General features: G+C 41.5%; 1 protein-coding gene and 1 long non-coding RNA gene across 3 annotated transcripts in view; both read left to right on the forward strand.

Annotated features, from left to right (window-relative positions):
- Positions 1-18,053, forward strand: part of ESR2 (estrogen receptor 2) — a 45,721-nt gene extending 27,668 nt beyond the window's left edge. For both annotated transcript variants that reach the window (XM_013182962.3, XM_013182959.3), the window contains exons 5-9: positions 1,976-2,275; positions 10,178-10,316; positions 12,501-12,634; positions 14,235-14,409; positions 16,420-18,053. In XM_013182962.3, the coding sequence (XP_013038416.1) occupies positions 1,976-2,275; positions 10,178-10,316; positions 12,501-12,634; positions 14,235-14,409; positions 16,420-16,609 (938 nt within the window). In that variant the 3' untranslated portion in view covers positions 16,610-18,053. The remainder of the gene's footprint in view (positions 1-1,975; positions 2,276-10,177; positions 10,317-12,500; positions 12,635-14,234; positions 14,410-16,419) is intronic.
- A 607-nt stretch (positions 18,054-18,660) lies between these two features.
- On the forward strand, positions 18,661-22,393 carry LOC136790992 (uncharacterized). Its single transcript, XR_010832024.1, has 4 exons — positions 18,661-19,332; positions 19,730-19,823; positions 21,485-21,538; positions 22,258-22,393. It is a non-coding gene; the product is annotated as an uncharacterized lncRNA (long non-coding RNA).
- The last annotated feature ends 185 nt before the right edge of the window (positions 22,394-22,578 follow it).

Below are 22,578 nucleotides of genomic sequence, written 5' to 3' on the forward strand. Positions count from 1 at the left end.
AATGCCTGTATCCACAGCCAGCCACACTGATCAGCAGACAAAATCTAGCACTCATGCAATATAAGCAGTGGGAAATACATGCATTTATACAGTATGGATCCTTCCAGTAGCTGGGTTTAGACACTCTGTCAGGTAGCTGGCACCTACATCCCCAGTTCTTCTCAGCTGGTGTTTCTGGCCATAGAAGTCCTCAGAGTCTGCAGCCACACTCCACTCACTGGTAGTTGTCTCTTCTTCCACACGGGTGGATACAGAAACATACATATGTTATGGATGCCTCCAAAAACAGGCTTTAGAAAATCAGTGTTATCCATTAGCCTTTGGTTACTTTGGTCTTCCAGGTGCATTGTGCACAAACTCTTGCACATGTACACACATGCAAGCAGGTGTCTGGCAGCTGGTCCAAACCCATGGCCCTTCTGGTAGCTGACATCCAGATCCTCTGGTCACACTAGTGCTTGGCTTGGAACTCCTGGTCCCTACAGCTCTTCTTGTTGACTTATCTGGTAGTTGTCATTCCTGGACCATGGGCTTGTCCTTTGATAAACCTGGAAATAGCCAAGTCAGGGTGCCTGTTGGCATTGATCATGTTGTTGGGATTTTTACACCTTCATCATTCCTCTGCCCCTTTACCTTCATATACTTTATGAAATAAATATTAGGGTATGAATTATGTATCCTAATAAAGAAGAACCAGATTCTGTGACTATGGTGAGAAGTCTTTAGGCAACAAGCCAAAAAAACTTCATTAATCGTAGTAGTGTCAAGATAGCAGAACTAGATGAAAAGATGCTTTTGTGTAACTTACAGGACTGAAACCAAATGAGGCAACCTCTTATTATGCTTTAAGACTCCATGGTCTCTACTAACACAGTAATAAATGTTGGTCTGATATAGATTTATGCTACCAATGACATTTACATATATATGAAAATTCAACCTTTGAGTATCATTTGTCAGTAGAAGAATTGATGGCTAGCACAAAAAAAATGACTTCTGAAAGAATTAGAGGACAATTTAGCAGTGATGTTGAAAATGTTAAGTGCTGGAGGATTCCAGCTATTTAGTAACTTAATATTTTTAAATATCTTGATTTTTAATATCATGAAATCTTGTATGTTAGTTATTGACAAGGATTATTTGTAAATAAGTAAACATAAAAGGAGTGAGGGAAGCAGAAACCATGGTTGAGTGTTTCAGCAAATCCCCCAGTGTTTTTGCAGAGTCTTTTAGCTTCTTTGTATGGCAGGTCTCCAAAGACAGATAACTGATCCCAGAAATAATACTGATAGTCAGAGAATGTTTACTGTAGTGTTAATGAAAAAAAAAAAAATTGTTCTGGGAATCAAAAACCTTTGTAAAAGGGCTGTTCTGTGAAAGAGAAATAGTATTCTTCAAGCAAAGCTCCAAAAATGGGCCTTGCTCCGTCTAGTTGTAGATATCTGAATTCACTCGGGGGAAACTCCCACTGGATTAACAGGACATAGGGAGAAGATGGGTCACCTCATTGAACACCCAGCTAGCAGAGAGGAACAGCTGTGCTTCTGGGTGAGGTATTTACACTGTGTCATGGCCAAACTTTAGAGTTCTTTTTTTTTTTTCTTTTCCAATTGACATCTAAAACAGAATTTTAAAACTAAAGTAAACGGCTATCTTTAATTGCATTTGAAGACTTGATTTATCTCTCTCTTGATGTCAATGAGAATTTCCCCAGGGACTTGTAAAGTGGGTTAACTGTAAGCGAATAAACATTTATCTTTTTATTTTTTCTTCGGTAGAGTAAATCAAAGCCTCAACTGAAGCCAGTGGAAGCAAATTTAGGTCAATGATAAATGCTCTAGAAAGTCTGAAACTTGATGCTTCAGGTTAGAACATCCAAAATTAAAGGGTGTTTTCCCTTCTCAAACATTTGAATTTGTATAATGCAACACTGAGAGAAATATACGTCAATGCAATCATGTGCTTCTTGTGTCAGGCTCAAGAAGAGAACGTTGTGGATATCGAATCCTGCGCCGTCATCGCAATTCAGAAGATCAAGTGCATTGCATTAGCAAAACTAAGAAATACAATGAGACGGTCACCCGTGTAAAAGAGATCCTCCTCAGCACGGTCAGTCCAGAGCAGTTTGTTTTAACTCTACTTGAAGCTGAGCCTCCCAATGTGTTGGTGAGTCGTCCCAGCAAACCATTCACAGAGGCCTCCATGATGATGTCCCTGACAAAACTGGCAGACAAAGAGCTGGTTCACATGATTGGCTGGGCCAAAAAAATTCCTGGTAAGGATTTCAATCTCTTTTTTGTTTATTTTATTCAATGCCTTGATGGTATAGCACTGTGAATGTGTGGTATTAAGTTCTTATGTTTTCTATCCTATAAAAGTAATGGAGAAATTATAGCTCTTGGTAATTCACTTGAATCAAAAAACCTTACCAATAATTTGATATTTGCTGTTAGCCAAATACTTATTCAGTTTGCTAAAAAGCATAGTTGGTGTTGCATGTAATTTCTACCTCATCAACTATAAATGCCTGATTAATCTGATTAAGGATATTCATTAAAAGGTGTATTAACTAGATTGCTGTAGAAAAAAAGAAAAATAATAAGGTCAAATTGTTTCCTTGAATCTTACTGAAAGATTTCTGTTGAAGTTGGTGAAAACTGCTGTGTATCCAAGCACTGAGTCTCTGCAATTGCTTCAGCTGACATAGTTGGTACACAAGAGCTTCAGATTGCTAAGTGGCACATAGTATCGATCTCAGAATTATTGTGTGCACTCCTTAAAAACAACAATCAATAAGGATGCTTTGGGTTGTTGGCAACACAAAGAACATACACTGAAGTGCAGCTACATGTCTTACTGCCTTGAATGTAGCCACTCTCTAATGCAGCTACAGTACCGTGGCAATGTACCATTTCTCTCCTTACAAACTGAAGTAAGTGGTGAACATGTGCAATTTCTTCTCCATGAAGGGCCCACTTTAAAACAGCCATAATAAAGAAGAAAAGACAGAGTAAAAGCAGCCAAAACATAGAGAAGATAGCTGGCAAAACTGTGTGGAAAAAAATGCTGGCTGACATAGACTAAACTGTAGACCGTAGCCCTTTAGTGAGAGCTAAGGTGGCCAACTAAATAGTACTGAGCTAAAAGAAGCATTGAATAATTGACAGAGACACAGCAGTGTGGAGCTTAATCTTTAACTTCAGCTATAGTGCTCTGCTAGGAGCAATCCCTGCAGCTATGTGCACCTTGCATGGCTAATGCATTCCACAGTGCATCTAGAGGTCCTAAGCCCACGGATGTCAGGACTGAGGAGTCATCACAGCATGGTTCTCACTTAGATTTTAAGCTGAAGGCAAGCAGAGTGTGCCCATGTCTTGTCACTGTAAGCAGTGCCTGCTACTGCTCGAATACATGCCCAGGAAGACATGACAGTAATCCTTATATATAGAAAAAAACAGAGTGCGTACACAGTACAGGAGTTAGTCTTCATGGGGAAAATTTTGTACACTCCTGAAACTAAGAATTTAGGATAAGGGAAGTATATGCTATTACGGATCCAGGTGGAGGGGCTGAAGATGCTATCAGCTCCAACTGCTGGGCTACGTCTCCTCCTTGCAGAGTCTCCGTGCCACAGACACTGTGTTGGATGGTTCGGGTATGATAGCTTTCAGGTGTGCAAATTCCGGTTTAGGTGCTGGGGCACGAACATCCTAAACTGTGCTGGCTATTTGTACAGTGATAGTGGTTTTGCTGTTAACATGGAGTGCTTTAAACTGAGTGTCAGAATCCTTAATTCTTATTTTCCCTGAGTTAAGGAACAGTGAAAAATAACCATCAAGTAAGTAACTGTAAGGGTAAAAATGGTGTCTATTGCTATAATTTATTTTCTGATTTAAAAAAGCTGATTAATAGATACCATTTCAGAGGACTCTGTATAGTTCTGTTAGCCTGGTAGGAAATGAACTGGGGGGGGGGGGGGGGAGGGCACAAATAAAGTAATACAGGGAAAACAGTCTTAGGAAATGACCTGATTTTAAGCAATAAAAAGCTTGGAGCTGGAAGCCATCGTGCAGCGGGAATGCTATGACTTGGTTGCCATCATGGAAACGTGGTGGGACAACTCTCATGACTGGAGTGCTGCAATGTCTGGCTATAGGCTCTTCAGAAGGGACAGGCAGCACAGAAGGGGTGGTGGTGTGGCTCTCTATATTACTGATTTGATGTTGTGGAACTTGAGGCTGGGAATGATAAGGTTGAGTCCCTGTGGGTTAGGATCAGAGGGAAGGCCAACAAGGCAAGCATCCTGGTGGGGTCTGTTATAGACCGCTGAACCAGGATGAGGAGACGGATGAGGGGTTCTACAGGCAGCTGGCAGAAGTTGCGAAATCGTCAGCGCTTGTTCTCGTGGGGGACTTCAACTTCCCAGACATATCCTGGAAGCGCAACACAGCCCAGAGAAAGCAGTCTAGGAGGTTTCTGGAGAGCGTGGAAGATAGCTTCCTGACGCAGCTGGTTAGAGAGCCTACCAGGGGAGGTGCCCCGCTAGGCCTTCTGTTCCCAAACAGAGAAGGACTGGTGGGAGATGTGGTGGTCAGGAGCTGTCTTGGGCAGAGTGACCAGGAAATGGTAGAGTTCTCTATTCTTGGCAAAGTCAGGAAGGGAATCAGTAAAACTGCTGTCTTGGACTTCTGGAGGGCTGACTTTGAGCTGTTCAGGACACTGGTTGGCAGAGTCCCTTGGGAGGAGGTTCTGAAGGGCAGAGGAGTCCAGGAAGGCTGGGCGCTCTTCAAGAAGGAAATCTTAATGGCTCAGGAGCGGTCTGTCCCCACGTGCCCAAAGACAAGCCGGCGCGGAAGAAGACCGGCCTGGCTGAACAGAGAGTTGTGGCTTGAGCTTAGGAGAAAAAAGAGGGTTTATAATCTTTGGAAAAGAGGGCGGGCCACTCAGGAGGACTATAAAGATGTTGCAAGGCTGTGCAGGGACAAAATTAGAAAGGCCAAAGCTCATCTGGAGCTGAATCTGGCTACTGCCGTTAAAGATAACAAAGAATGTTTTTATGAATACATCAACACAAAAAGGAGGACTAAGTAGAATCTCCATCCTTTACTGGATGCGGGGGGAAACTTAGTTACAAGAGATGAGGAAAAGGCTGAGGTGCTTAATGCCTTCTTTGCCTCACTCTTCAGCGGCAAAACCAGTTGTTCTCTGGATACCCGGTACCCTGAGCTGGTGGAAGGGGATGGGGAGCAGAATGGGCCCTCATAATCCACGAGAAAATGGTTGGCGACCTGCTACAGCACTTGGATGTACGCAAGTCGATGGGGCCGGATGGGATCCACCCATGGGTACTGAGAGAACTGGGGAAGGAGCTGGCCAAGCCGCTTTCCATCACTTATCGGCAGTCCTGGCTATCAGGGGAGGTCCCAGTCAACTGGCGGCCAGCAAACGTGACGCCCATCTACGAGAAGGGCCAGAGGGTAGACCTGAGGAACTATAGGCCTGTTAGTTTGACATCAGTGCCAGGGAAGCTCATGGAACAGATTATCTTGAGTGTCATCACGCGGCACTTGCAGGGCAACCAGGTGATCAGGCCCAGTCAGCATGGGTTTATGAAAGGCAGGTCCTGCTTGACAAACCTGATCTCCTTCTATGACAAAGTGACATGCTTGGTGGATGAGGGAAAGGCTGTGGATGTGGTTTACCTTGATTTCAGTAAGGCTTTTGACACTGTTTCCCACAACATTCTCCTCAAGAAACTGGCTGCTCATGGCTTGGACTGGTGTACGCTTCGCTGGGTTAGAAACTGGCTGGATGGCCGGGCCCAAAAAGTTGTGGTGAATGGAGCCAAATCCAGTTGGAGGCCGGTCACTAGTGGCGTCCCCCAGAGCTCAGTACTGGGGCCGGTCCTCTTTAATATCTTTATCGATGATCTGGATGAGGGGATTGAGTGCACCCTCAGTAAGTTTGCAGATAACACCAAGTTATGTGCATGTGTTGATCTGCTCGAGGGTAGGAAGGCTCTGCAGGAGGATCTGGATAGGCTGGACCGATGGGATGAGGCCAACTGTATGAAGTTCAACAAGGCCAAGTGCCGGGTCCTGCACCTGGGGCACAACAACCCCAAGCAGAGCTACAGGCTGGGAGATGAGTGGTTGGAAAGCTGCCTGGCAGAGAAGGACCTGGGAGTACTGGTTGATAGCTGAATATGAGCCAGCAGTGTGCTCAGGTGGCCAAGAAGTCCAACAGCATCCTGGCTTGCATAAGAAGCAATGTGGCCAGCAGGGCTAGGGAAGTGATTGTCCCCCTGTACTCAGCTCTGGTGAGGCCGCACCTCGAGTACTGTGTTCAGTTCTGGGCCCCTCGCTACAAGAAGGACATGGAGGTGCTCGAGAGTCCAGTGAAGTGCAACGAAGCTGGTGTGGGGTCTGGAGAACAAGTCTTACGAGGAGCGGCTGAAGGAGCTGGGGTTGTTTAGCCTGGAGAAGAGGAGGCTCAGGGGAGACCTCATCGCTCTCTATAGGTACCTTAAAGGAGGCTGTAGAGGGGTGGGGGTTGGTCTGTTCTCCTACGTGCCTGGTGACAGGACGAGGGGGAATGGGCTAAAGTTGCGCCAGGGGAGGTTTAGGTTGGATATTAGGAAAAACTTCTTTACTGAAAGGGTTGTTAGGCATTGGAATGGGCTGCCCAGGGAGGTGGTTGAGTCACCACCCCTGGAGGTCTTTAAGAGACGTTTAGATGTAGCCCTTAGTGATATGGTTTAGTGGAGGACTTGTTAGTGGTAGGTCAGAGGTTGGACTCGGTGATCTTGAAGGTCTCTTCCAACCTAGATGAATCTGTGATTCTGTGAATATTTGAAAAGGAAAAAACCCAACTTCTATTTACAGGTTTTTCTTCACTTCTGTGGGATTTTTTTTTTTTTGGTTTGATTGTTTACTTTGAACTATGTCAGTTTAGAAAAGCAAACAAAAATTTTAAAATTGAAATTATTTTTTAAAAATTGTTTCCAAACAAACCCCAACTTTCACATTGATCACTTTTAGCTTGTTTTCAACATACATCAGAAATAAAACAATTTTCTTGGCAATAAAAGAATTGTATGAAGAAAACCTGTTTAAGCAATCATAACCCTTCAAAAAACAGTTCCTGGGAATGTTGACGCTTTATCGAGTATGTTTGTTTTTTCTGATCACTCATGTTACACAGAACAGACAAAAAACATTAGGTTAGAATAATGCCAAAAATAGATGTGACATTTAATATGTTCCCAATCGTGAATTATATTACAATATAACACGGCATTTGGAACATCTACCTGAATGTGGATTTATTTATTTATTTTTCCTTAAAAGTGGCTATGATGACTAAAGCTCAGGACATAAAATTTCAGTTTTCAAAATTCCTCCCTGAAGCTAATCATCTAGATCCATGCTCTGGTTCATAGAGTCTTAGAAAAAAAAAAAATAGAGTTGTTGACTAACAGCCCAATGAGTCGTAATTTTATTTTCTGTAAAGCTGAATATTTGACATTGTAGCTGGGTGGTAAGAAACTCATTTTCACTCCTAAATTATTATTGGATATTATTTTGACAGTGGAAACAATTTTTTTTTATTTTTCCTTCATATCCTAGTGCTATATATATAAGATGCTGATAAAAGTTTTGTCTACAAAGAAAAGATAAATGCTTACATATATATTTTCTCCTTATTTAATTTTTAGTGACCTCCTTTTACTATGAATCTTACTCTGCGACTGTATTTTTGACTGTACTTTCAGCATATTGGATTGAATTTTTGTTGTTGTTCAGAAAAATAGAAAGTAATACCTGGATTTTTTTTTTTTTTCCTCATGAATTGCAAGGATTTTAATTCTATGTTATCACTAGGAGGAACATAACCTCTATAACTGCCTTTTACTTTGTTGTACTAGTTTAAGAGAGTTGAACAGAGTTCATAGCTGGAGCTGTACTGCTAATCAATAGGATGTTGTCATAATATTGAAGTTTGGATTCATTATGCAACCTGGTTTGTTGTTGGCCAGAGCAGCGTGTCTTTTGATACTTACTACACACCCAGCACTTTTTTCTTTTTCCTGTGCTGTTGTGGCAGTCTGTCTTAGTAATTTATATTAAAAGATTAGATATAATTTAAAGGACATGATTTAAAGGACATGTACTACAGCCACAGAAAAATGAGCAATTTAATGTACTCTGCAGCAAATGAAAAGGGACTTTAGACACTTTGAAAGAAGCTGTAGTGATAATGTGCTGTCCTCAACCTTTAAAACATGATGGTTTTGAAAAGGAAAGGGATGGTTCTAATAGTTGTGCTCAACGTTCATAAATCTTGTTGGTGCTGGTAATGCATATTTAGTAGGTGACATCTGGGATAAATCTAGATCTCTAATTAGCTGTAGATTGAAAACTGGGACTTGGTTTGACAGCTCAACAGAGATTTGGTTTTAAATCCAGGTTGTTTATGTTACAGAAAACAGCACACGCCTGTGTAACTGTTTATTTCAATAAATCCCTAAAATATCTTTGGGCTGTTGTTTCCCAGGAAACCATCATTGTCAGTTTATCCTATTCACACTTCCATGAGTATTTTTCTAACAGCACTTTTTAAATTATGAGAGTTTGGGTCTGGCAGATAATCTGCTGTTGGCTGTAAATTCTGTAGTAAGTTCTGTGACAGTGAAATCCACAAGGGAAAGTACAGCTCATGGGCTCTTGTTTACTCTTCTCGTAAAATAAGGAGTAAGACTATGGATTTTGAAAGGCAGCACTTCTAGCAATGAAGAGAGAGTAAGCATTACCCAGTTTATGTCAACCTGAGGATGTCACTGACTGTCTTCCAGGCTAGTAGTTTAATAAGATGAAAACATCTGGAACATTTGTATAAATCACTGCGAGCAGGTTCTGTGACAGTGCAAACATACTGTGTGCCTTTTAAAACTTCAGACAATTGAGCTGCAAGAAACCTGTTTCCCATGGCCAGCCCCTGTAATGATTTTTCACTATTCAGAGATGTAGATGCCAGCTCATCTAAAAGTGTAACACCTTTGCTAGGAGCTTATCTTAAGCCTCTCTGCTTTGAAAACTTTGGCCTGATCTTGGTTTTGAACAAAGGTGCAGTTTGCCACTGAGCTGGTCTTCATCATACCTGTGTTTTATTCCTTGACTGTCTGAGCGGTCTGCTTTCCTGCTTGCCTCTTGGTAATTGACACTTTTCTGTTTTCTGTGCGTGGTTGTTGGCTTTGTTTGTTTGTTTTGGTTTTGTTATTTATTTATTTTCCTTTTGTGTGCATTTTGTTTCTCTTTATTTGACTTCTGTGACTCTTTTCTACCAGTCTTTTTTTTTGCAGGAGAAGGAGCAGGGCAATGACCTTCTCTTCTGGCTGTGTGGCAGTGTTATCTGGCACTTGCTATAAGTTCTGAAGAGAAGGAAATGCTGGAACAGACTTATGCACAATTTTGCGTTAATTCTGTTCTTGCTTCCAGGATGCTGTGTATGGAGGCAGTAGGGACACTACTACCTTCGTCAACTGCCCTTGTCTTTATTTTCTGGTTTGCTGCAATTTTGAGGAAGGAACGCATGAAAGCGTTGGGATGGAATTAATGCCCGCCATTTACAAAGTGGGTGATAACACAGAGGCACCAAGATATGGGTTCCTTCATGGGCAACCAACAAACCCAGAAACATGTCTGTCTTATGAGTTAAAGCAAATAAACAAAAAACCCTACAAGCAGCAACCATATACATTATGGGAAAAGAATGGTCTATTTTGTTAGGAGTCCTCTGCAGCACAGTGCAGTTATCTCTAAGAGGTATGAGTTTTGTGAGTGATTTTCCTCTGCTTCTCAGAAGGCTGTGGGACCGCCAGGTGCCCAGGTATAAGGCAGGTCTTCGGCTTTCACTTGCGTGTCAACAGCCGTACAGGAGCAATTGCGCTTCAGCATTACTCTAATTTATTTCAAACGTTTTGTGGAAGATTTGACAAGGATAATCACATATATTCATGTTCTCTTTTGAGATGGCAGCGTGGAACTTCTGATGACAGTGTTTCCTTTTCTGGCTTCCTTCACATCTCATGTCTCTTTCTGTTTCTTACATACTTAGTCTTTATAAAAACAGAGACATTAACACGTTGATTCACTTGATGCTGTTTTCATCATTTTAGGCTTCATTGATCTCAGCCTCTATGACCAAGTGAGGCTCTTGGAGAGCTGCTGGATGGAAGTATTAATGGTGGGTTTGATGTGGAGATCAATTGACCATCCTGGGAAACTAATTTTTGCACCAGACCTTGTACTAGACAGGTAAGAGAAATAAACTTTTTGAGGGCCCTTCAGTTGGCATCTTTGGAGAGGAGCCATGAACAGTGAGAAGAGGATGAAATATTGGAGATGCTGTTAATGGTTTATTTAACAGTATCATTTACTTGTATTTGTAACAATAATGACTCGAGGTTTCACATGCCGAGCATAAACAGTGACAGTCCACTAATTCCTCTGGCACATAACGGTGTTCAGTGTCTCTGTTTTTCACTGGCTTTGTTGATTTTGGTCCTTTTGTTCTAGGGCTCTAGATGCCAACATTATAGATAACACCAATACAATGTGCTGCATTGTCAAACAATTTCTTAGAGCTGATAGATTTTCTTCCCCAAACCTCAAAATAAAAAGTAGGCATGGTTTCAAGCCATATTTTAGTTATTTTATATAGTTGTTTTTTTTTTCCTGTCCTTAGTGCAGACTTCATAGATAGCTACAATAATGAGCTTTCCAGCACTAGCCAAAAGGGATTAAAAAAAAAAAAAAAAAAACTTGCTCTTTAGCACAGAAAGTTGTTTTTTTTTTTTTTTTTCCCAAGCTAAAGCAGGCTGTTTACAAGTTTAAAAAATTATTTCTCCATAACTATGTACCAGCAGGGAAGAATATGGATTAGTAAGGATGTTTTTCTGTAGTACCTTGGTACATATTTGATCTGGGCTTCACATTAGTAAAAAGTCAGGGAAACAATCTACTCTATTGGCTAGGTTTAAAATATCTCTTAACCTTTTCAACCTGGTGAAATTCATATCTGCACCAATTCTGTGGCTCGAGCTAAATAATAATCATCATCATAGATACAGAAAGCAAAATGGGTTAGTAAGAGAAATAAATTTGATTTAAAGAAGATTTGAAGTCAATTGTGATTTGCTCATATAAAACTCAATGCAGGGACATGCTAGATTGTTCAATGCAATGATAAGAAATTGCTGAAAATGTATGACACAGTTAGTTCCTCGGGAGCTAATATGAGCTGAATAGAGCAGGCTTATTTGATACATTCCTTCATCTCCTCAAGACATGGCTGGGTGGGAGCTAGCAAGCATCTGGGCATTCTGTAATTTTTTTATTTTGTAAGACCTGCTTATGCGAAACTCATCTGTAATTTGGTCGCTTTTATCTTAGCCGACCTTGAGACAACATTCCCCAGGTAATCTTAGCAGAGAAGTACTTCTCTTATGCTTGTGCTCTTGTCTTGAAACCGGCAGCTACCTGTCCTCCTCCAAAGCTCAGAGTACTCCTTTGCCAGAGGCACAGGGGAAAGCAGGCAGTATTCAGGCAGCAGCCTCTCTATGGGCAGCGCCTTCTGCACCTGGTTTGTGTTATCTGCCCGTGCCTGCCTCAGAGCCTGAGGGCTCAGCGCCTTCCTCTAGGGAGCCAGGAGAGGAGTGCCTCATGGTAAAAACATTATTAAAAATAATCTTGTATTACAGATAGTGCAAGAAGCATCCCTTTGGGGTCACTGTGTCGTAGAGCTTAACTGTTTTTTAAGTCCAGCACTTTTTTTTTATTATTATTTTTATTTTTTTTAAATATGAAACAGTAACTTATGTGGTTTAACATTTCTGCTGTTTAATTTCCAGCCCATTAGAATAGCTTCTGGTATTTTTATTTATTTATTTTTTTCTGATGATGCACAGTGTATTCTGAAAATGGTACTGTTTCTAACATCCAAAATGGAGAAAGGTGCATTCAGCAGACACTGCCTTGTTATTGCAAGAAATTTATTCTGGGGGCCTTTCTTATTTATTAGGCCTCTGTCAGGTACAAACAAGGATGTCACAGGTTGTGGTATTAATTCCTGGTGAAACAAATCTGGAAAATATTCAAGGAGGTGCTGTGCTCTGCCCAGTACTACACAGTTGAAAACTGATTATCGAAAATTATTTTGTCTGTGAGGTTAAAGCCTCTTAAAGAAATGCAGTCATACTTACCTGTGGTCAATCCTGCAAGCACTTTAAACACTTTAAAGAGAAAATTAGTTTTTTAGAGGTGCTGACCTTTTATGCCAGTGTAATTTTCCATTTAGATTTCATGACAGAAGCTTTTGAATTCTCCTGAAGATGAGATGGATAGGCCTTTGCAGCCTTCTTTGTGCTATGACTTTTATCTGTCTGAGTCAGAGTTCCTTAATTCTACTTTTCTGGTAACATTTTAAATGTGTTTCCATAGGGACGAGGGGAAATGCGTAGAGGGAATTTTGGAAATCTTTGATATGCTCCTGGCCATGACCTCGAGGTTCCGAGAGCTGAAACTGCAGCACAAGGAGTATCTGTGTGTCAAGGCAATGATCCTCCTCAATTCCAGTGAGTACACAATTGCCTCTGACACTCACCAAATTATACTTATTTCAACTGTGGCTGGGAAATTATTCTGTAAAAATGGCAGAAATATCAAATGCAATAAAGCCATTGAAAGAGAAAAATAGAGAGGGACTTCTAACCATGAGATCATACAGATTTTTGCTCAAGAAACTTCTAAGCAATACTGTTTGCTGGATTTAGTGTCTATATCCTGTTCTAAAGAACTGAATAAAAGACCCCAAATTTGAAAAGCTTCTTACATGGTGGGGTTCGTGACCCAGTCTGTGGGTATGTCCTTTTCAAATGTTGATCCCTGGTGATCAATGAGAAATTTTGCTCAGATCTCTGTGGATCCTGGTCACGAGTAGTGCTGCTGCACGGCTCTGCAAGCCTGTTCTGAATTCTAATAAAACTAGTTATTCAACTGAGTGATGATTAATTGTGCTTAAATATTTCTATGTAATGGTAATTAATTGGTAAAAATAATTGAATGTACTCAACAGTTCTACAAGATGAATTTAAGGACAAAAGTTTTGCTTTGCAGCCTTTTACACAAGGCAACTAGGAATGTGTGTTTGTCCACCTTTAGGCAGTCTGCAGTAAAATCACTTTATTCTCCAGAATATTTTGCAATTAACATTGTCAAAAAAAAAAAAAGGCAAAACAAAATAACATCTGTATAAAGAAAGATGATACTCTTTACATCTACTGTTTCCAGCAAGAAGTTTCTGCATAACTCTCAGCAAGATTCTGCAGGGTGGTAGTCCAGCTGTTATCAGACTTGTTTATAGACAGATACCATTATTTCAGTCAACAATAAGGCTGTTTCTTTTCTTTATTATTTACCAAAAAAATAATAATCAGCAGCAATGTTTTTTTCAAAGCTTCTACTCTCAAAAAATAAAATCTCTCTAATTGATAAATTATATCAATAATACTACTACATGTTTCCAGACTTTCCTAGTGGTGATTTCTTCCTTTCTCCCTCCTCACTGTCCTTTTTTCTGTTTTTGCTGACTTTTGCTGACTTTTTGCTGACACTGACTGGTCAGTGCAGGCAGGTGCTGTTCTATGGCACCCTGGTAAGCTGTAGGGAGCCTGAGTCAGGTTGGGTCAATGAGCACTGTCTGTCTCTGTGTTCTCCTCCCTCCCTAGGATATAACCAGAGAAGAAAATTTTGTTTTGTTTTGTTTTGAGCAAGAAGGGATTAGAGCAAGCATAATGCTTGTTCATGGTAGAAACTAAACTACATAGCACAGAGAGATTCGAAAGAAAAAACCCTGGAGAATGGAGCGCACATCTGCTTCCCCACGGACTGAGAGCACAGGGCTCAGTCAGACTGAAGAGTCTATGTTCAACGCATTGTCTTGGGAGGATTTGGGAGAGTTATTCAGTATGCAATTGATGTAGACATCAGATCTGGACAAAGGAGTATAAGTTGAAGCTTGGTGTGGTAGATGAAGCATTGTTCGTATAGTGCTGGGGCCGGAGGAGTCAGGAAATGTAACGTCTCTGATCCTGAGAAATGTTATATCAAAGGAAAATCCACAGTCGTAGCTTTTTTCTTCCTCACAAGCAGTATTTCTCTCTCTTCTCTGGCTAGGCATGTTTCCCTTGTCAGCAGAAGAACCTGAAAGCAACAGGAAGCTGCATCACCTGCTCAATGTAGTCACAGATGCTTTGGTGTGGGTTATTGCAAAAAGTGGAATCCCCTCCCAGCAGCAGACAACTCGTCTGGCCAATCTGTTGATGCTACTCTCTCATGTCAGACACGCAAGGTAAATTGCATATATATATCATATATATATATATATATATCTATATTGCATTAAGTCATTCCTGTGTACCTGCCTGAAATGTTTAACAATAATAACAAAAATTCAGCCTCCCAATAAAATAATAATAATAATAATGATAATAACAATAACAAATAATTATGTTATGTTATGTTATTATTATGTTATGATAATAATAATAACAAATAACAATAACAACAACAATGATAATGAGATTGAGGATGATAATAATAACAACAATAACAATAATAAACAAACATAAAACACCAGCCAGAAACCAAAATTCTTCTGGCCAAAAGAAAAGTCTCTCTCAAACTTGATGAGCAGTGGGGAGTTTGGAGGAACGAGGTGCAGTTTGGGTACTGTTTTTGCCTCAGGCCACATTTGCTGTGTGTCCCAGGAGCAACGATCAGTTCTCCTATTCAGAACAGAAGCATTTCTGCCAAGTGTCAGTAGAGCAACGCCAAGCTCCTGCTTTCCCTGTGGGAAGCGGCCCTTCCTCTCCCTTCCACCTTCTGGACCTCCTTGAATTGCTCCTCTCTGCTTGCAGTACAGCAGTCCCAAACCCAGGGCCCTGCAAACAGATGCTTTAATTTTCAGGCTTTGTCATCTTGAGTTATTACCCAGAGACCAGATACTCACAGAACTGTCTTAGCTCTTGGCTGTGGAGCGTGTGCCCAGGGAAATCTTTGGGAGGGCCCTGGGGTGACGCCGGAGCATGCAAGGAGAGGCAGGGACAATGGAAGTGCAGCCACCTTGCAGATAGGCTTCCTGAGAGAGAGGGTGGCAGCAGCAAGAAACTGACTGTGCTGAAGGCAGCTTTTAACAGCCAGATTTTTGACTGGTGGCAAGTTTGACAGCCGGCCCTAAAGAGGGTATCAGCACCACCTGGAGCTGAGCTCAATTCATAGCTCTGATGCGCTGCTGTGTGACACCGCATTGACAGGGGCTCTTGTTCTGGCGTGGCATGAATAAATGTCATGAATCTTCGCAAAATGTGGATCTTTTCTTATTGAAACGAGAGCTTTTATGCTATGCCTGACTCAGCTGAAGCCTGGAGACTACTTGTTGTGGCCCATCTCCCTCACATTGCTTAGCACTGGTCAGTCAATTATAGACCATTCTGGAAATAATCGATGCTCTCAGCCTGGATTGCCAAATGATGCAGGCCTCATGAGCTGGGTGTAGGAGGGGGTCCTTTCTTTCTTCTTTGCCGTTAATATATTTATAACCCATGAATTGCAGCGGAACCTCATTTTTCTGGAAGCATTGCCTCCCTCCCAATCCAAGCCATTTGCTCAGCTATTTGCTGGCTGGCTGATGCTATTTCCACTGTGATTAATTTGGTGCACTTGGTTTTCAGCCCTCAACATCTTGAGTGTATCTGAGTGCACATGTATGTCCAACCACTATATTTCAGTGATAACCATCGCCTGTCAATCCAGACAGCAATACAGCCACAGTGTTCAAGCTAGCAAGGTGTCACTGTACCTTACTGTATGACAAAAAAAAAAAAACACAAACAAAAACATTTAAAGCCTGTAGATATCTTCGGGATCTAACGCTGGCATGCAGAGGGAAGCAAACTGCTTGAAGTTAACCAGCATAGTTTGGTCTTCCAACTCAGCCAGTCAAGAGAGGTAGGTGGTCACTACATGGTGTAAATTCCTCTTTTGTTTATAGCTGTGGTGTGCGGGCCTCCCATGTTTATGGCATCAAAGAAGCTTTCTCTCTCATTTCAATAGGCTTGATACATCTGAATTATTTTCTGAAGTCAGTTTGTGTGGGGCAACAAACTGCTTGGTTCTCTAGAATAGTGTTGGGATGTTGTTACTGTTCGTAGTGCCGAGTGATCCCAGGGACTAAATCTCATAATTCCCAATAAAATTAAAAAAAAAAAAAAAAAAGGACTCTTGAAGCCACGAGTGTGTCTTCCATCTCTGTACTGTAAGACCCAGATTGCTGAGCTTTTTCTTCTGTCTTTCTTCGCAGTAACAAGGGGATGGAGCACCTGCTGAGCATGAAGTGTAAAAACGTGGTCCCGGTGTATGACTTGCTGCTGGAGATGTTGAACGCACACACTCTCCGAGGGCAGAGGAAGTCCCCAGTCACACACCCGGAATTTGGCCCGTTAGAACAAACGGAGGCTGCGGACAGTCTGCGCAGCGGGGCGACCCAGTAATTCTGCCGAGGCCTGGAGATGTGAAGCTTGTTCAAAGCTATGAGAGCAAACGAAGCCACTGTGATGTGACCTAGCACGAGTCCTCATCTCTTCTGGATTTACACAGGGATATCCTGGGAAACGCTTGTGAGATGTGCTCCTCCCTCCATCCATGTTTCTGACATTGTAAGAGCTGCACTTTTATAGTGCCTTTCCTGAGACTCTTAAAAAGCACCTTATGAAATGAAGCCTCAGAACAGTCCTGCAAGACAGGAAATTACCGCCTCTCTTTTTTAAAGGCAACTGAGACAAAGCGACAAAGTGACCGATTTAAGATGACAGAATAAGTCTGTGTCAGGGCTAGGAGTCAGGACCCAGGGCTCTGTCTCCCAGACCAATACTTTTAAGCGCTGACGAGAGGATCTCCTCTCTCGGTGTGCGATTGTGTGAGTGTACAGTGTCGTTTGGGACCGATCTGCTTACCTGTGTGGGCTGATCCCTGGGGAATGCCTGTTTTGCAGTGTATCTAGACAAAGTGCTGAGACATGTACAGTGTAAAGGACTTTCCTCTATTCTTAAATATGCAATGGCTGCAAGGGCCTTCATTTGAAGGCCGTTCAGAATAGCTTCTAGGGCCAGTTCAGGGCCTCTTCAGTAACGTAAAACCACGCTGATGTTTATATTCTGTGAGCCTGTTCTTAACACATTATTATGTGTGTATAATTCTTCAGTGCTTTACACAATGACCAAACTGCCTGCTTATTTCGGTCAATGCTAACCTTTGAAATGTGTTTTGTCTGTGAGATTAATTATGTTGTTTTATATATTTATTAATGATGTTAAATCTATTATAATACTTAGGTACAAAAGGTTGCTCTGTGAATATTAACTATTTGCATTTGTATCTGATCTGCTAACCAGGGCTTGTGAAATCAGCTAGAATCAAACTACCTTCCCTCCCCTTCAGACTAGCCTGCGGAATTACGTCCTGCCCACCCAAAGCCTCCCACAGCAAGGGGCAAGGCAGGGGACTGGAAGCTAAGCTGGGACCTGCTTTTGCCTGCTTCCCTCGGGTTTGCTGCCTGCTCATTTTCTAAACGTGTGACACTTTAAGCTGTGCTTTTCGTATTTTGTACGGGATCCTTCAAAGAGGAGGAGGCTGATAGTTCTAGCACTTTCTTTGCTTTGCAACTGTGATGACTTGTTTGACTTTCACTTTGGATGCCGGCTTAAGCCTCCCTGTTGTGCTGATTTCTGCATGTGTTTACAATGCACTGAGCAAGAAAAAAGAGGAAATAGCTCAGTAAAGAGCAGGATGGCATCGTTCGTTCTGACAACTGTCAATATTGCATTTTGGTGTGAGCTAGAATTGCAATCATTGTAAATGGATATGTTTAAATATAATACATGCATGTTCTGGGCATTTCAGGCATGGTGAAATTAAATCGGGACCACCCCAAAAGTCCACTTTGAGCCTGTCTTTTGGATTAGGGACTTGGCGTCGTATGCCATTTGCATAGTTTGAATATTATTCAAGCCTTCGATCCTTGTGTTTTTTTAAAGCCAAGGACGATATTTTTTACAGGAGGGGCATAAAGCATTTTCAATGAGTTGCGCGAACGTGTCGTCTTGTTTTTGATCTTGTACTATAACAGATGCTGCTGATGGTTGAAATTTTTCCTAGTTACCTTTTTATTGTTTTTAAGAAATGTAATATAGCAGTGCCCTTTCAAAAAAACAAACAAAAAGTGTAAGATTTACTAAAAAAAAAAAAAAAGGGAAAAAAATGTAGGTACAGTTTTGAATTCATTGGTACCATACTCATTCTGAGGGACGTTCGGCTGTGAGGCAGACGTGTTTCAGTGTTTCTTGGGCTTGTTCACCTTCTGGCCTAAACGCCTGTAGTGTTGCTCTTTCTCTGGTTTTCCTTCTCTTGTGTAATCTTTTTGTTTAATACAATATTTCGAAGAAATCTTTAAGTGATTTTGTTTGTTTGTTTTGCTTTAGAAGTGCTGAATTTATGTGCAATCTTGAAACACATGTCATAGGAAATGGGAAAGTGTGGGTGTAAATCATAACATTAATTTCTAAATGAAAATTTGCTCTGGATTGACGTAAAAGGGCGGTGCTGCAGATTCATGCCACATTGTGAGTCATACATGCTGCTACTAGCACAGTGTAAAAAGGAAAATGATGTGATTTTTACCAGATTTTTTTTTGTTTTGTTTTGATAAATATTTTATTTTATTAAAAGTTACTAGTAGTGGTTTAAAACGGAAAAAGCCAATAGCTGTCAAATCTCTGGATTAGTGTAACTGTGTGCATATCTGGGCAAAGAGAAGGTGTATGGCTTTAAAATGGCACAGTTGATAAACAAGTAGCCTGAAGAAAAAAAAATGACTGAACAAGGGTGCATTTGTCTCTTGAGTAAGATGTTGGGTTAATCACAAGTCAGTATGCCACCGATTTTCTCAAACATTGCCTCCAGGTGTGGGCAATGTCCATGCCAGGCCTGAGCACAGCTGTCACTGCATTTTGATTCAAATACTGGGGGGCTTTTCCATTGCCAGCACAGGAGAACTGAGTGCTGATGATCTGCAGAAGCTTGTGAGGTGAGAACTGGGCTGCTCTGCAGCCTCCACTGCTCTGCTGCGCGTCAGCTCCTGCTGCTGAGCCGGGACGCGGCCAGAGGCGGCTGCTGCTGCTTGAAGAAATGTTGCTGCGGTTCTGGGACGTTCGCAGAGGTGAGCATGTGATGTACAATTCCTCTCCAGCAATGTTAGGCCATTTCCAGACCTCTGTGTTCTTGCAAATTACCCATGTTTGGTGGTGTCACATTGCCAGTCCGAGGGGAAAATGTGGGGAAAAGATGTGTTGGAAAATCTCCCCTTGAGACCGTGCCTGACAGGCTGGGTGCTCCTATGAAATGTGTAGCAAACTAAGGCCCAGGTAGCATATATTGATTAGAAAAATGTGCTTAGTGCCATAATATTTTCTACTAATTCTTTATGGATTGATTGATAGATCTATACAGGGAACACTGTCACGAAAGGAGAGCATCCTTTTAAGTGCTGGAACTTTTTCTTTTCCTCTCGATGACTTGTTGAATATGGAAGACATTTACTGTGTTTGCCTTATTAGAGTGGTTTAACAGAGATCCTAAAAATGCAGTGAGCCCTCAGAAAGTTGTCTCTTGATCCTTTTGAACTGTTACCAGTGGTCAGCCTCTTCTGAGGTAAGAATTTTTTTTTGTTGTTTGGACATCATTGGTAGAAAATGTAATTTAGACTGCTTGTAGAAGATTCAGAATATATGTGTATAAATCGGCACAAAAGTTTCAAGTGGAAGCTCAGCCCGAGCTCACAAAGTATTGCTGATGGCCATGGATGTGGTGGGTTCTTTAAAGGCACAATGCTGCTGCTGCAGGATATCCCTGATGGGTTTGGATCCTAACTATACAGAAAGCAAGCCTGAGCTTTTTCCATTAAGCTGGACCCAAATGGTTTTTAAAAGCTGGACCAGAGTACGCTTTTGTGCATCCAAGGTTATTTCTTTGTCTGAATGATGGAAAATAGTCATGCACTGATGCAATAGCTGTTCTTTCCTAGGCTGTACTTTAACCCACATATATTAAAAATGTGCTTCTGATTATGGGTGTATTTTGATCTCAGAATGAAGGGCTCATGACAGAGATAGAGGGTACTCTCTTCCCTTTTCTGTCCATCCTCTCTAAGATAAATGCCCATGGGAAGCAAGCTGCTCCTACCTTGAGAGCTGAAGTTAAAAGCAAGGTATGGCTTTGCATGGCTTCATTTGACATGCCTTAAACTGAGTACAGCCTCATGTCCTGTCCCACGAATTACTATTTTTTACGGTTGAATATTGAACTTCGGGCCAGTTCCTTGGATGGCAGAATAGCTTATATCAGCTGTCCCTGGCTGGTGTAAGCCAAGAGCAGTCACTGTCACAGCAGCTGCCATCTGTTTCAGCCCAGCTGTAGGTTGTGCCACTTCTTTCAACGGCTCGTGGGCCCCGATCCTTCCCTAGAATCAGAGCTGGGAGCCATGGACATGCATTTGCTGTTGTCACCATTCTTCTAAGAAGCTATCATTTGACATTATTGTTTATGTCCTGCAAGGTAATAATTCAGCAAGTTAAGGATGTGGCCATATATTGTGCTGAGCCAGTGCCTGAACTAATGCTAAGGAGAGCTTTGCAAATGGGAACATGAAAAGTGGATTGCTAAAACTTGGAAAATAAATATTACGTGCATTTATTTTTCAGTGTTTTACTACTGAACTGTGGTGAGTTGAAAGGCATAGTATGTTTCATAGGCAAGACCTCATTTTATTTATGATCAGGATATTTTTAAACTCTCTTTCCATCTGTATGACTAGGAGTCATCGACACTGGTAACGCATTGTTCAGTGTCAGTGATTTCTATTTATGTGTGTTAAGGAAATAAGACTGATGCTGTAAAATGCCAACTTCTGCTGATGCTACCTGAACAGACAAAAACGTTACTCATCACAATGTTACGTAGTAAAGAGTTGGCACATCCATTAACAGCTGTTACTGCACACTTCTTATGTCTGTTGTCCGCAGAATTTTCTGAGTCCTACCTACTTCTTATGTGGCATTTGTTTCCATGGTTCAAGCTCATTGCAAGTTTATAATGGAAACAGTTTTAGGACTGAAGTTGGTGTTTTTTGAAGTACTTTATGTATGTAATACTGGTGGGGGGGAGCTGCCTTTCTCTCAGCTATTCTTCAGTTCTGTGAACTTGCAGCATTTTTCCAGTGATATGCACTTCGTTCAGCTGTAGATTGTTGTGGCTGAATAAACAGGTATCACAAAACCTAAATATATGGCTTTTTGCTCCTTTCTTTCCTGTAGCTGATCTCAAACCAGTTGCATGAGACTACGATGTGTGTGATCATGGTATCTATGGTAAGTGTCTCATCCTTACATTCTCAGTCACTTTACAGGCTGCAGATTGATTTGTCAGGTACCAGAGTTCTTAGGACTTTCACAGCTCCAAGTGACTACAGATACTGTAGGTTTCAGGGATAGGCAAATTTATAATAAACAATCAGTCTTCCACTTCCCTTGCTTTCAAAAATATTATTGACTATTTTGGGAGGAGGCGAGGTATAGCTGAAATCAGCTTGATGCATTTCCCTGCCAAAGACTTAAACTCAAAACCAGTAGACCAGTTTCACTCCTGCATATGATGCGTTTGCACATGCGTGCTTGCTCTCACTGTTGCTCCTACCCTCGCTCTCCTCCTTTTTCCCCTTCGCTGACGGCTAACAACCAAATCCTGAGTGAGAGGATGACACCAGGAAACTGGGGGATAGATATAATGACTTGTTTGAAGCAGATGTCAGTGTCAGCCTACATTACAGTGGTTATAATCAACTGGAAGTAAAACTATTTAAAATAGGGGTGGGGGGGGGAAAACATTTAAGTTATTTTCCCAGACTTTTTTTTTTTTGGGGGGGGGGGGGGGGGGCGACATTTTGAGATAATTTCATGAAAGCGCCTCGTATTATATTATTACATCAGCTCGACAATTTGATATAACTGTACATAATGAAAGGAAATTGCAGGCTATGAAATTTTCCTTCGACCTTTTAACATTGTTCACATTTTTTTCCCCTGCACAGGTTGCTTAATGGCAGAAGAACTGAATATCATGTCAGCAACTGACTATTAGTTCTTGGCAGAAAGATTTGCATGGGCATTTGTGACAACCTGGCAATGAAATAATGGTTAGCGTTGGCTGACTTCTATAGAGACAGAAACTTAAATGAGCTCCATCTGAAAGTAATTGCTTTCAAAATATGAAATAATGATAGCAGAGGGAGTCGGGGAGGGAGAAGTCGGAGGGGGGAGCTGTCCTTTACCTCGTGATACAATGCCACAGTGAGAGCCATAGCCGTGAAACTCCAGCACAAACCTGGCTCCACAGGTAAAAGCTACACAAA

This window comes from Anser cygnoides, chromosome 5 (genome assembly GCF_040182565.1).
Source record: "Anser cygnoides isolate HZ-2024a breed goose chromosome 5, Taihu_goose_T2T_genome, whole genome shotgun sequence".
NCBI lineage: Eukaryota > Metazoa > Chordata > Aves > Anseriformes > Anatidae > Anser > Anser cygnoides.